General features: G+C 39.0%; 1 protein-coding gene across 1 annotated transcript in view; it reads right to left on the bottom strand.

Annotated features, from left to right (window-relative positions):
- Window positions 1-210: 210 nt before the first annotated feature.
- The window catches only part of Icos (inducible T cell costimulator), a 21,728-nt gene continuing 10,210 nt past the window's right edge, over window positions 211-11,728 (bottom strand). Inside the window, exons 2-5 of the mRNA XM_048459191.3 lie at window positions 5,434-5,772; window positions 4,497-4,603; window positions 3,496-3,580; window positions 211-2,787 (exon numbers count right to left, since the gene is read on the bottom strand). Coding sequence (XP_048315148.3) covers window positions 2,774-2,787; window positions 3,496-3,580; window positions 4,497-4,603; window positions 5,434-5,772 — 545 coding nt within the window. The 3' untranslated portion in view covers window positions 211-2,773. The remainder of the gene's footprint in view (window positions 2,788-3,495; window positions 3,581-4,496; window positions 4,604-5,433; window positions 5,773-11,728) is intronic.

Genomic DNA, 11,728 nt, shown 5'->3' with positions numbered 1-11,728 from the left:
CAAAGGATCAGAAATTAAAGGTCATTCTTAGCACATCTGAGGGCCAGGTAAAGCCACAGAAGACTATTTCTAAGAAATAAAAGAAAATAGAATAGTAATATTAACATTTATTTTTACCCATTGAATGAAATAAGAAACCATGACACCATGAAGCTACAAATGAACACATGAATAAATTGAAATTATAATGAGGAACAGAGGATTTCAAAATACTTTCTCACAAAGCATATTTATTAACTGTGGAGGACAGAATCACTTTACAATGGAGATGCTTGACAGACATGACCTCAGTCAAGTGATGAAAATGATCATTAATAACATAACAAACCAAAGCTGTGAGCTGCCCTTTAGGGCACAATTGAAAGAACACAATACCACTCTTCTGTTACTTCTGGTAAAGATGAATAACCTGATTCTATTCATGAAGAAACGTCAGAGTAGCCCAAACAAGGGACATCCAAAAAATAATTACTTGTGGTCTGCAAAAGAGCCAAGGCCACAGACTGAAGAACTGTCCAGAATAAAAACTCCAGAGACATAACAACTGCACACAGAGGGAAGTACCCAGCAGAGCCTTCAGCTCCTACATGCATCCTAGAAACAAGGGACAGATCTTGAATACAGACCAAAAACTAGCTGGAAATCTGATGTTGGTGGCTGTCGAGTCATCTGAGAGGACAGCCTTCTTTTCTGTGGGAAATAAGTGCTATTCCACGGGACTAGGAGGTCCATGCAGAAAGTAACTCAGAAGCCAGAACATTCTTTGTCCTTTGTCTGTTTTCTTATAAGTTTGTAGATATTTCAATGTTTAAAAAGGGAGAGAGCAAGATGAAGAAAGCAACTATATTATGCAGCACACGAAGTCATTGGAGAGCAAAGTCTAATTTATATGTGGTAGCTAACTAAGGTCATCACTTCTCTGCCTGCAGAAAACACAACAAGGTTATATAGTCCATTGCTAGACACAAATATTTATCCTTTACTTCTTGTTATTGCTAGTATCTTTTAACAAGTGGCTCCTCTTAAAGCCGGTTTCTATTTCACAGAAATTTTGTTCTTTTATAATTCATTGTTAACTGTTCAGTGTTGGGATGGGGTTCCTCCACGGAACAATGTGAATGCTAACCTCTGCAACTTCACCCCCACCTAGGAAGTTATATCCAACTCAGGGAATACCCTTCCAAAGCCAGCCAGGCTGCCTGAGTCAACTGAAAAGAGAGAATACCATACTTGATTTAAATTACAAGTTCAGTACTGTACTGTACATAGCCAGCATTACACATGCTTAACGTAATAAGTATATAATGATACATCAGGTCTCACTTTTGAAGTAAACTGTAAGTAGACAGCTACAATTTAAGACTATGAAGCAGCATTATTTTACTTAAAGTTAAGACAAAATGTTACATACACATTGACTGCTCCAGAAGCCTTAGGCATGCAGACAGGAATGTGGAGAAAATGGTCCTGCTCAGAGCAATCCTTACAGCTAACTCGTGTTCTAAAGAAGACTATCCTAAAGTGCCAGGGCTGACTTCCAGGCTGCATATTTTCTAGGAGAGGCAACTCTGTCTTGGCTCTTCTGTGCTTCTTCACACATCCTAGAGTCCAATGGAGCTGTTTGCCCCAGACTTGCTGACTTCTCACAACCTTGGGATTCCAACACAGTCTACTCCAATACAGTGCTACTCCAGGCTCATGGGAACCGCTGCAGTCTGTCAAACCCAAAGGAAGCATGGCTGCAGTCTGGTAGTCACCTCCAGAAACTACAGCTTGCAGGCTAAGTAGATAATTCACTCTAGCCCAGAAGAATGTTTGCCTACTAACCACAGATTGTTTTGCTTGCTTGCAACTATAACATGATCTACAAAAAAAAAAAAAACTATGCTTGTAATTAATAGCACCATGGAAAAATGGATAGTGGTAGAAAACATAATAGCAGAATTAATTTGCTTTTGATTCTGAGCAATGTTTCTTACCACTAATATCAACACATTTTAACTGAATTTGAGAAAATAAGATGTTTTTGGAGGGAAAAACTACTTTGGCAGGAAGAATATGAGGAAATTATATCTACTGCTGTTTTTGAGCAGCAGAAGGAAGAAACATGTAGACTGAACTTCCTGTTTGCAGTGGCTGCAGACTGCCAAGTAGACATGTGGAAGTGTCTTTAAAGGGAAAACTGAAGGCAAGAGAAAGCATCTAAACCCCTCCAACAGTGATCAACTGGAGTCTAGAAGTTGAAAGAGAATGTTGTGTTGGTACTAAAGCATGAGTTCAGTGTGGTATACACATTAACACCTTAGAAACACAAGCGTTACAGTCATGAAGCATCTCCCTCTACTGGCTGATTCTAGAAGGAATACTGATCCCTACAGCAAGAAAAAGTAATCTAAAATATGAGGGCAGATGCTGACCGTTATCTGCTTGTGTGCTTTGCGGATTAACACCCTTGGATTTTTGTGAAAATGTAGGTGTGCTTGTTTTACCAGCCTGTGTGTAACTAGAAGCAGATGTGGTGTGTGTGTGTGTTGGGGGGGTTAACCCAGTGAGGTCTGTTTGTTGAGTACACGTAAGTTAGGCCTTCTTTTAGAAGGTGTTTGCCTTAAAAGAACTCAGCAATTCTCAGGCAGTCACTGATTCAGACAAACAAAATACCCGAAGGAGATTCCTGTAGTCAGATGCCCTGTGGTCCAGAAAATAGAATTTCTCAGTTCAAGAGTCAGGGAAACTGGTCAATGTGGTTCCTCCATGGGTGTCAGAGTGTTCCAGATTATGGAGTCACGCCTGTAACAAAAATTCCACACGGGCTGAATTCCCTTCAACAAGCTTTCTGACCTATGGATCTTTTTCTTTTGTACTAAGATTTGAACCAAAGAACTCGTGCGTGATAGGCAAGTGCTCTACCAATGAGCTGAAAACACCTCCAGCCTTTTCTGTACCATTTGGTGGGAGACAAGGATGCATCAAGTGGCTCAGCCTGCTTTTTTCTTTCCCTTCTCTGCCATCCCTCCCTCTTTCTTCTTGCTGATTTTGAGACAGGATCCCATATACCACAGACTGGCCTTCAACTCACTATGTAGCTGAAAATGACAATGGCCTTACGATCCTCCTACCTCCAACTCCTGAGTACAGGGATTACAGGTGTAATTCTGCCTATGGATTACATGGCATGGTAATGGTAGCACCATGCCTTTATGTGATATTGGGATTGAATTCAGGGCTTCAGATATGTTAGATAAGCACTCTACCAACTGAACTACATATTTGACCCTGATAATCTCCTTGTAATAGGGATTTACAGACATTATTTTTAATATACTACATAATGGATAAAACCCAGTGAAAGTGAAAAATTGAGGTTTTCACATAAGATACTAAAATTATCCTTAGGGAAGTTTTCCTTTCTTTTAAAAATAAAAATATAGAAATGACTTCAAGCATTAGCATGATGAGTACTCCTTCTTGCCCCCAAACCTCTGAAGGAAGTCATACCTGCAAATTTAGACTTTTTGGCTGTGTTGACTGCTGCCATGAACATGTATTCACTATTGGGGTCATGTACACTGGATCCATATTTCTGAAAAAGAAAGTTAGAAACATGGTTTATTTTCTAATCTTTCTCACCTTCATGCTTGTTTTCCAAGTGCTTTCTGGTTTTTGTTGAAGCGACCAGTAACCAAAATCTCAGTAGAACAACATGCAAAATATTTCCACTAAAAAGTGCTTTCTGAACTAGAAAATGGATCAGAGGGAAAAAGCTCTTGTTGCCAAGCCCAATGACCTGAGTTCAACCCTCACCACCTACATAGTAGAAGGAGAAAAAAGATTCTTATGCCTAGAGGTGTGCCTGTGCGCGCACAAACACAGTGAAAAACGTCTTTAAAAATGCTTTCTACGTCATTTTCATCCTCATTTTTGACTTGATTATTCCTTCCTCAGTAGAGTTTGATAATGGACTTTAGGGCATACACTATCTCATTCTCAAATGGTTGTCTGGTACACACACACATACATACACACACACACACACACAAGATTCTGGCAATATAACATCTAAATAAGTAGTTTCCTTCTTAGCTACCATTGGTACCTAGTAAGATAACCTCATTGTTTCAATTTGCCCATTAAGAGAAACTTAACAACTCCAGCTTTGTCTTGACTTTGAGGAAGTGTATACTCAAATCTTAATTCAACATTTAGTAATTTTTAAAAATTAAAGGCACCTATTTTCATATTTAAACCTCCTTCCTAACATTTATCTGTGATAGGTTCAAATTTTCTATCCTCTTATGAAAAAAGCAGCAATAATAATGTATCTCTGTGAGCCTCCAAGTCCTTTGGGGGATGATGTGAGCTGTTCCAAGCCATTAGTTTAATTAGTGTATAAATTAGGGAGAAAGAATTGGGTCCTTTTTGTTCAGGTTACTTTGAGACATTGATGAGTAAATAACCAGCTAGGAATGAGAGCGCATGGGAGAGTTGAAATCACTTACCTTTTTTGCAAACCAGAAGATAAATATGCATCCAAAAATGTATACCACAACAAAAGCTGCACACCCTATGGGCAACCAGAGCTTCAGCTGGCAGCAAAGTTGTGATTCTGGGTTGGAGAAGGGAAAAAGATACATTGATAAAATATCCAGAAACACATGTCCTCATTCTACGCTGCATAGAGAATGTTTTCATAAAATGTAAAGAAGTTTTTTTAATCAAGGAAGGGTTTTCTTCCTTACAATCAGATAATCCAGTAGATGTCAACCAATGTCACCTCCACATTACAACAAGGACCCCAAATTTCAGACTGAAAAGGTTATACTAATTTACAAATGCGACCAATAGGTGGAGACTTGCCATCTGCAGCTTCCACAAGAATAAGGAGAAAAGCACATGGTATAAAACTGGTTTTCAAATTACCGCATCTCATTCTCCAAACTGCTTTCTACCTTAAATGAGTAGAAGTAATATTCACTGAGCCATGGTCTGGTTGCTTGAAAGATTAGGCCCAGGCTGGAGAGATGCCTCAGGGGTTAAGAGCATAGGCTGCTCTTCCAGAGGACCTGAGTTCAATTCCCAGCAACCACATGGTGGCTCACAACCATCTACAATGAGATCTGGAGCCCACTTCTGGCCTGTGGGCATACATGCAGGCAGAATACTGTATACATAATAAATAAATAAACCTAGAAAAAAAAGATTAGACCCTAACGCTAACTCAACAGTATGTATAGCTAAACCACTTATTTCCAATAAATATCAGCTTAACACTAAGGACATATTATTCCTTTCATATTTCATCCAAGATGATTTGTTGCCAACGACATCTAAAGGTTGTAATACAAAAGATACTTGTTTGTTTCTATTGGTGAGAAAAGTCTTGGAAATGTGTATGTACTCTTAAGCCCCAGCGATAAAAAGCAACCAATGTCTTACCGTAAATATGCAAATATTCTCTACTAAGGACCTTTTCTTGAAAAGGAGGTGGGTAAAAAATGGACAGGTGACAGGAGTAATAGCTCCCCTGAGAGCTGTCCAAGTTGTTCAAGTAAAAGGAGACACTGTTGTTGGACAGCTGATATGGACAGAACTTCTGATTCTCAATGGATACCACGTTTCCATCTTCCTTGGTCTTGGTGAGATCACACAGAACTTCTGCCCCCTTACACAGCTGCATTTTTAGCTGTTGGACAGTCTCAGGGTATTGACAAGAAATCTGTATACCTCCATTGTGAAATGAAAACATCTTATGATTGGCTGAGTCATTGATTTCTCCTGGGTCAAAAGAAAGAGAACAAAGTAAGAATGCTGTTTTGCGAACATATTGTCATAATAACTATACTAAAGTGGGAACCTGATTTCTGTTTATAAAGTCACCTCTATTTATACCAAAATGAAAGATTTAATAGCCAAGAAAACAAAACCAGAATGTGACAAGGCCAAACTATTCACGATGAATGGACTTTTCATGCAATAGCCTACAGAATGTTATGTATCAAGTAACATGTCTAGATAGTATGACTCAGACAGAGGGGTCTCCATGGTTTTGCAGGTTTCGCACTGGGGACTAGATGATAAACAGAGAAGTGAGAGGTGTGCTATAGTTTGCTATAGAAACAAAGTGCTATCAGGGGAAATGAGGTTCGCTTGGGTGGTGTACTGTAATAGTCCCGGGAGGGTCAGGAAACGTCCCTTTAAGTAGTGAGCTTTAAAACTTACAGCGTGCTCTTCTTTTAGCTGAACAAGAAAAGACTTGCAGAAAGATGCTATGAAAATATTTTTAAAGTATACAAATTTACTGGGTCTAAAATTGAATGATTATATATTAATAGCTTTACATCCTCCAACTAAAAAATAAACAGATCAGTTATGTTCAAATAGTAATATTTCTTCTATGAATCACTTCGCTAGAAACCAGACCAATGAGGCCCAGACTTTCGCTCCCCTTTTCATGTTTTTTGATTCCCAGAACCAGAGTTGCTTTTGTGAGCTAAATGCAGACTACAGGAGGAAGGAACTAAAATGGGTTTATCCTGGTTGCAGATTGTGAACTCCTGACTTAAAGGTTCAAGATTTTCTTCTGTTTATTTTGGATTTTTTTAATGACATATTTTTAATGAAAAGTTTTATACTAAAATTGTTTGGAAAATGGTAACGTTAATTTAAGTTGTAAAATCTCTTTTTTCTTAAGAAGATCAAACAAAAATAAACTAATATTTTAAAAAAACAGGCATCCTTGCTAAAACAGGGAATATTTCCATATTTTTGACCTCAACTTTTTAGTGGTATAATTTTATATAACAAACATAGTAGTGTGTGCTCTGCTAAAGTCATACGATATCCTTAAGTATTCAATTTTTTTACATGTTTGATATGATCATTTTAACTAGTATGTAATGAGCAACTTGTGTTAATCTTTCATGATTTATTAAAAGTAAGCACAAAAGTGACACCAGGATTATTTTCATCACTCTGATTTTCTGTAAATACCATAGCATTTGACCAAATATGTCTTGCCATATTACTTCCTTAAAGAAGAGCTCCAACTTATGTTAAGATTGACGTCATACATAATGATCCATTTGCCAATTCTCATTTTATGCTTGGCTCCTTAACTCCTTTCGTACTTCATCACAATCATTTTATTTATTTATTGTTTGTTTGTTTTAGTATCTCTAGCCCTTAGTGAATACCTCTCATGTTTCCAGGAAACATTCTCAAACTAGACATTTAGCTGAAAAAAAAAACCACACACACACACACACACACACACACACACACAGGTGTCCCAGATTTCAATTTTGTCAATATTCCTTACTCAACAATAAAACAATAGGAAATCGTAAACAAAAGTAGTATTGAAAGGATTAAATAATTGATCTGAAAAGAGTGCAGAAAATGCAGGTTAAACAAAAAAGGAGACCCTGGAAGCAGGGACATAAGCAGAACTGCAGAGGGACTTTTGCTCTGAGAACACTAGGGTTCTCCAATGTTCAAATTTCTGTTTTAAGCTTTATCTCCCAGAGTCTGCAAAGCGAAGAAGCTGAGAGATATTTCTTCAGCAAGCTGATTTCCAAAAAAATGCTGGAACGATCCTTGGAGTAAGGGGAGCCAGAGTGCACTGACCCTCACGCTCAGTGCAGTCCAGGAAAACCCCAATCCTGGGGTTTCAGTGAAAGGGATCTCGGACTGCCATCCCCTACAATTTAAGAGTGAAAACGCAGCCTATGTAGAAAAGATGTGCATCCTAGTAGTATAGTCAATTTTTCAAATAGTGCTCTAAAATATAATGATAAGTACAAGAGAAAAGAATGAAGCACGGGGAAAGAGAACAAGAGAAGTGGCAGATTGCACTAACGACAGGAGCATCACATGCCCGTGAATTATTTGATGCCCCGAAAGGAAGGTTGTTCTCAGGATGTTTAGAAAATTGAAAGACAAATGTGCAATAATATCTTCAATATAAATGAAATTTCAAGTCAACTAATTTGAAAAAGGAGTAATTTAAGACTTGCAAAAATGCTCTAACAGATTAAAAAAATCCAATGGGTAGGTTTAAAAGCACACTAATCAAGACTATAAAGAGAATTGATGAACTAAAAGAGTTAAACGTATTACCCAAAATTCAGGCACAGTGCACAGATCCAAGATTACCAACCAGTCATAAGTAAATATTTTTTAAAATATACACAGCTAGACACACAGTCATCTAGAAACTGTGTCTAAAACAATCTTCAGGAAGGCACTGTCTACCCACAAAACAAAGCAGTTGTTAGGACTGACCAGTGAGGTTCCAGCGTCAGCTATAAAGACTATGCTTGATGTATCTGAGTTAGAAATCACATCTTCTGCACCCTGAAAGTGGCCACCTGTCCCCCCAGAACACAGCAGGAAGGCAGTGGAGCTATGACCACTTTCTGATGAGTGAATGTCCACAAACTGCAACTCCTGGCACAAGCAGTAAGAGGGCAGAGGTGTGATACAGAACCTGAATGAATGCACCCTAACGCTTTTGTCTGAAGGGGAGAAGAGAGTTAGAGTCAGGAAAGAACACAGAAAGCAGAGAGGTGTCTGTGTGCTGACAGTGTTTTAGTCTGGCTTGTGGTAATTGTGGGGGTGAGGTAGCCGATGTGATCATTCTTCTTTCAAAGTGTTCTTTTGCTAGTTATTCATGTCTCTGTATGGATGTTTTGTCTTACAGTTTAGAAGTCAGAACATATGCACAAGGAAAATAATGCTGCTTTCATTTTATTTAATACAAAGAAAAGTGTGAGTTAAAGGCAAAGAGGTGGGAAAAGAAAGGCAAACAGGTGGAGCTGCATTGGCTTCAGGTGGAGGGTGTTCTGCTTGAGGACTCTTGTCTGCGAGCAGAGCCTGATGTTTTGTACCTGCTGCAGAAGATAAGATCAGTGGACTGCTTCTCAGTTCCTTTAGCATTCTTCAGAGAAAATTCCCCGGAGAGTTTAGAGTGGCAGCAAGCAAACCGCAAAGAGACCCTGGGACAAAACTGTCTGCAGCCACTATATACACACATAACATCAAGTGTTGTTTGTCTGTTTCCCATTCTTTGCCCACTCTGTAAACCACAAACCAGCACGCGGTGAAAAATAACCATGGAAGTGCTGAACAGTGCTGCTCAAGGAACTCGAGAGCGAATGCTGGGTCTGCCCCACGACCAGCACATGGGTCTGCGCCTAGCATCCTTGTGGACTTCTCTCTTCTAATCCGTAAAATAAGAAGTGAATAAAAAGTCTTTAAATGGTTCTTTCTGGGGAGATGTCTTCAAGGGCAAATGAGCTCTTGCATAATCATGAAGACTCGGGTTTGGACACCAAAAGCCTGGCATCTGTAACCCCAGTGGATGGAAACAGGCAAGGTTCACAGACTTGCAGGGCAAACACTCGCCCAAAAGGTGAGCTCAGGTCTACTGAGAGACTTTGTTTCAAAACTAAGGTAAAAAGTGATTAAGGAGTCACTAGACGTTGACTTCTGACCTCTACAAATGCACACACACACGCACACACACACACACACACACACATCTACCTGTACTCACCCACTCTGTGTACACGCACACTAGAATCTGGCCTCTACAAATGCACATACACACACTCCATGCACACACACATACACACAAAGAAAGAGAGATGGGGGGGTCTTTCCAACACTTACTTTCTGTGGGTTAAGGATCAGAATACATCCAGAAAAGACTACAGACAACCAAGGGAGACACAACTTTGCTATCAGGTGATACCATGTCCCTCACTAATCATCTCTTAAAAAAGAATATTAAAAGAAGTCAGGAAACTATTAAAGTATTTGGGACAGTTCAGGGAGGGTTCTGTTTTCCTGTCAAACAGAACTAAATTGTGTGTCACTAAAATCAGCTGGAGCCTCCAGAGTGTCATCCATCAAGCACTCATAAATATTCATTTCAGTGACCATTCTTGAACATAGCCTGGCTTACCTTTTCATTATTGGACATGGTAATAAGGCTGACTCATGTTTCTGCATTTCCTATGTTTAAGTTTTCAGCCTAGAAAAGCATTTGGCAACTGTAAGCCTGCAATGTGAATGTTTGCAACCACAGCGGTTAAATATTTACCTCAGCATTACTTTGCACCTACAAAACAGATGTGCTAAATACAAAATCACAAATTCTTATTACCCTCTAGCCAAATTTGGTAGAATCCTACCAAAAAAGGGGCAGAGTAGGATGGTCTGGGGAGATGGCTCAGTTTGTTTAAAGTTTACCTTGTAAGTATGAGGATGCAAGTTCAGATCCCCAGCACCCATAAACAAAGATGAATATGCCAGCCTGCTTCTATAACCACAGAAGTGCAAGATGGTGGGAGGGGGAGACATTCTTGGAACTCATTGACTAACCAATCTTGCCAAATATAACCAATCTACCCAAAGCAGTGAGCTTCAGGTTCAGTGAGAGACCGTGTTTCAAAAACTAAAATGAAGAGCGCTAGAGCAAGGCACCTGTCATTAATCTCCAACCTCGAGATGCATGCACATGTGCACAGGCTCAAATGCACACACACAGTAGTGGAGTGCGACAAAAAGACCAGCAAGGAAATCCATTGTAACAATGAAAAGCATTGAATGGACAAATGGAGAGGCAGTTTAAGGAAAATGTGAACATACTGGTATCTTACAATTGCAGAAGAAGCCAAAATCCTTCCTCTACTCTTTGGATATTCTTATCTCCATGCCTAATACTCAGTCTGGATTACTGGCATTATAGCAACAACATATACATCCAGAATCTGTTCTGTTTGGTGTTTGGCTAATTCATCTGCCACAGAAAGAGTTAAAGTTTTTAGTATCCTTCTCACCCATCTCTTTGTTTATTTCTCTATCATTTATGTTTTCTTCACATACCAACTAACACAAAAACCTTCCTCCAAAGTGTTACCTCCACTATTGTTTGAAATGTGTTTATCACATTCTTCCCATACCACCTCAATGCCCAATAAGTTCTTATATGTATTGTTTGTCCATGTCCTAAGCATCCTACTCCTGGTTTCCTGTAGTTTGATCTACTTCCAAACACAAACACACACACACACATACACACACACACAGTCAGACATGCTGGGCTTACATACCAAGCAACAAGTCTACCAGGCTCAGCCAGATTAAATTTTCTTCCTTAGATCATACAATTTCCTGAGTTTATGAAAGAGCATCAGTTCAATCCATAGTCAAAGTGCTGCTGGCACTGGAAGCAGGAAAGTGGTTGCTAAGAGCCAAGTCTTTAAGATCACTGCTAAAAGTATATCAACAATCAGAAAGCTTTGCTGTTTGTTCCTATGATTAACCAAATCTTTCTACTCCAATTTTAATCACAAATTACAAGTATCTCTCTCCTCCTTCCTTTGCCTTCCTCCCTCCTCTCCCCACCCTGCTTCTGTGTAAAGCTGTTTAACTTTTGAATTTCTTTCTGCTCTGCTTATATCTAGCCTCTTCTCTATAAATGACTGCTTTGTCTTCATTATTTAAATAATGTTTCTTCAAAGACTACTGGTCAACCTATTCAAAGGACATATTTAAGTCATTTTCTGACATATTTCCTGAGAGTGGAAAATCTTACCATTGTATAAAATAATTAGGTATGACTGTTTATTTACTTATTTATTGTCTGGCTACCCCCACTATGATGTAAGCTTTAAATAGAGAACCTCATTTGTAATTTACAGTTCCATCCCAAGTATCTATAACA

Source organism: Myodes glareolus, chromosome 1, assembly GCF_982192425.1.
Source record: "Myodes glareolus chromosome 1, mMyoGla1.1, whole genome shotgun sequence".
In the NCBI taxonomy this organism is placed as follows: Eukaryota; Metazoa; Chordata; class Mammalia; order Rodentia; family Cricetidae; genus Myodes; species Myodes glareolus.
This window is presented reverse-complemented; position numbering and strand designations above follow the sequence as displayed.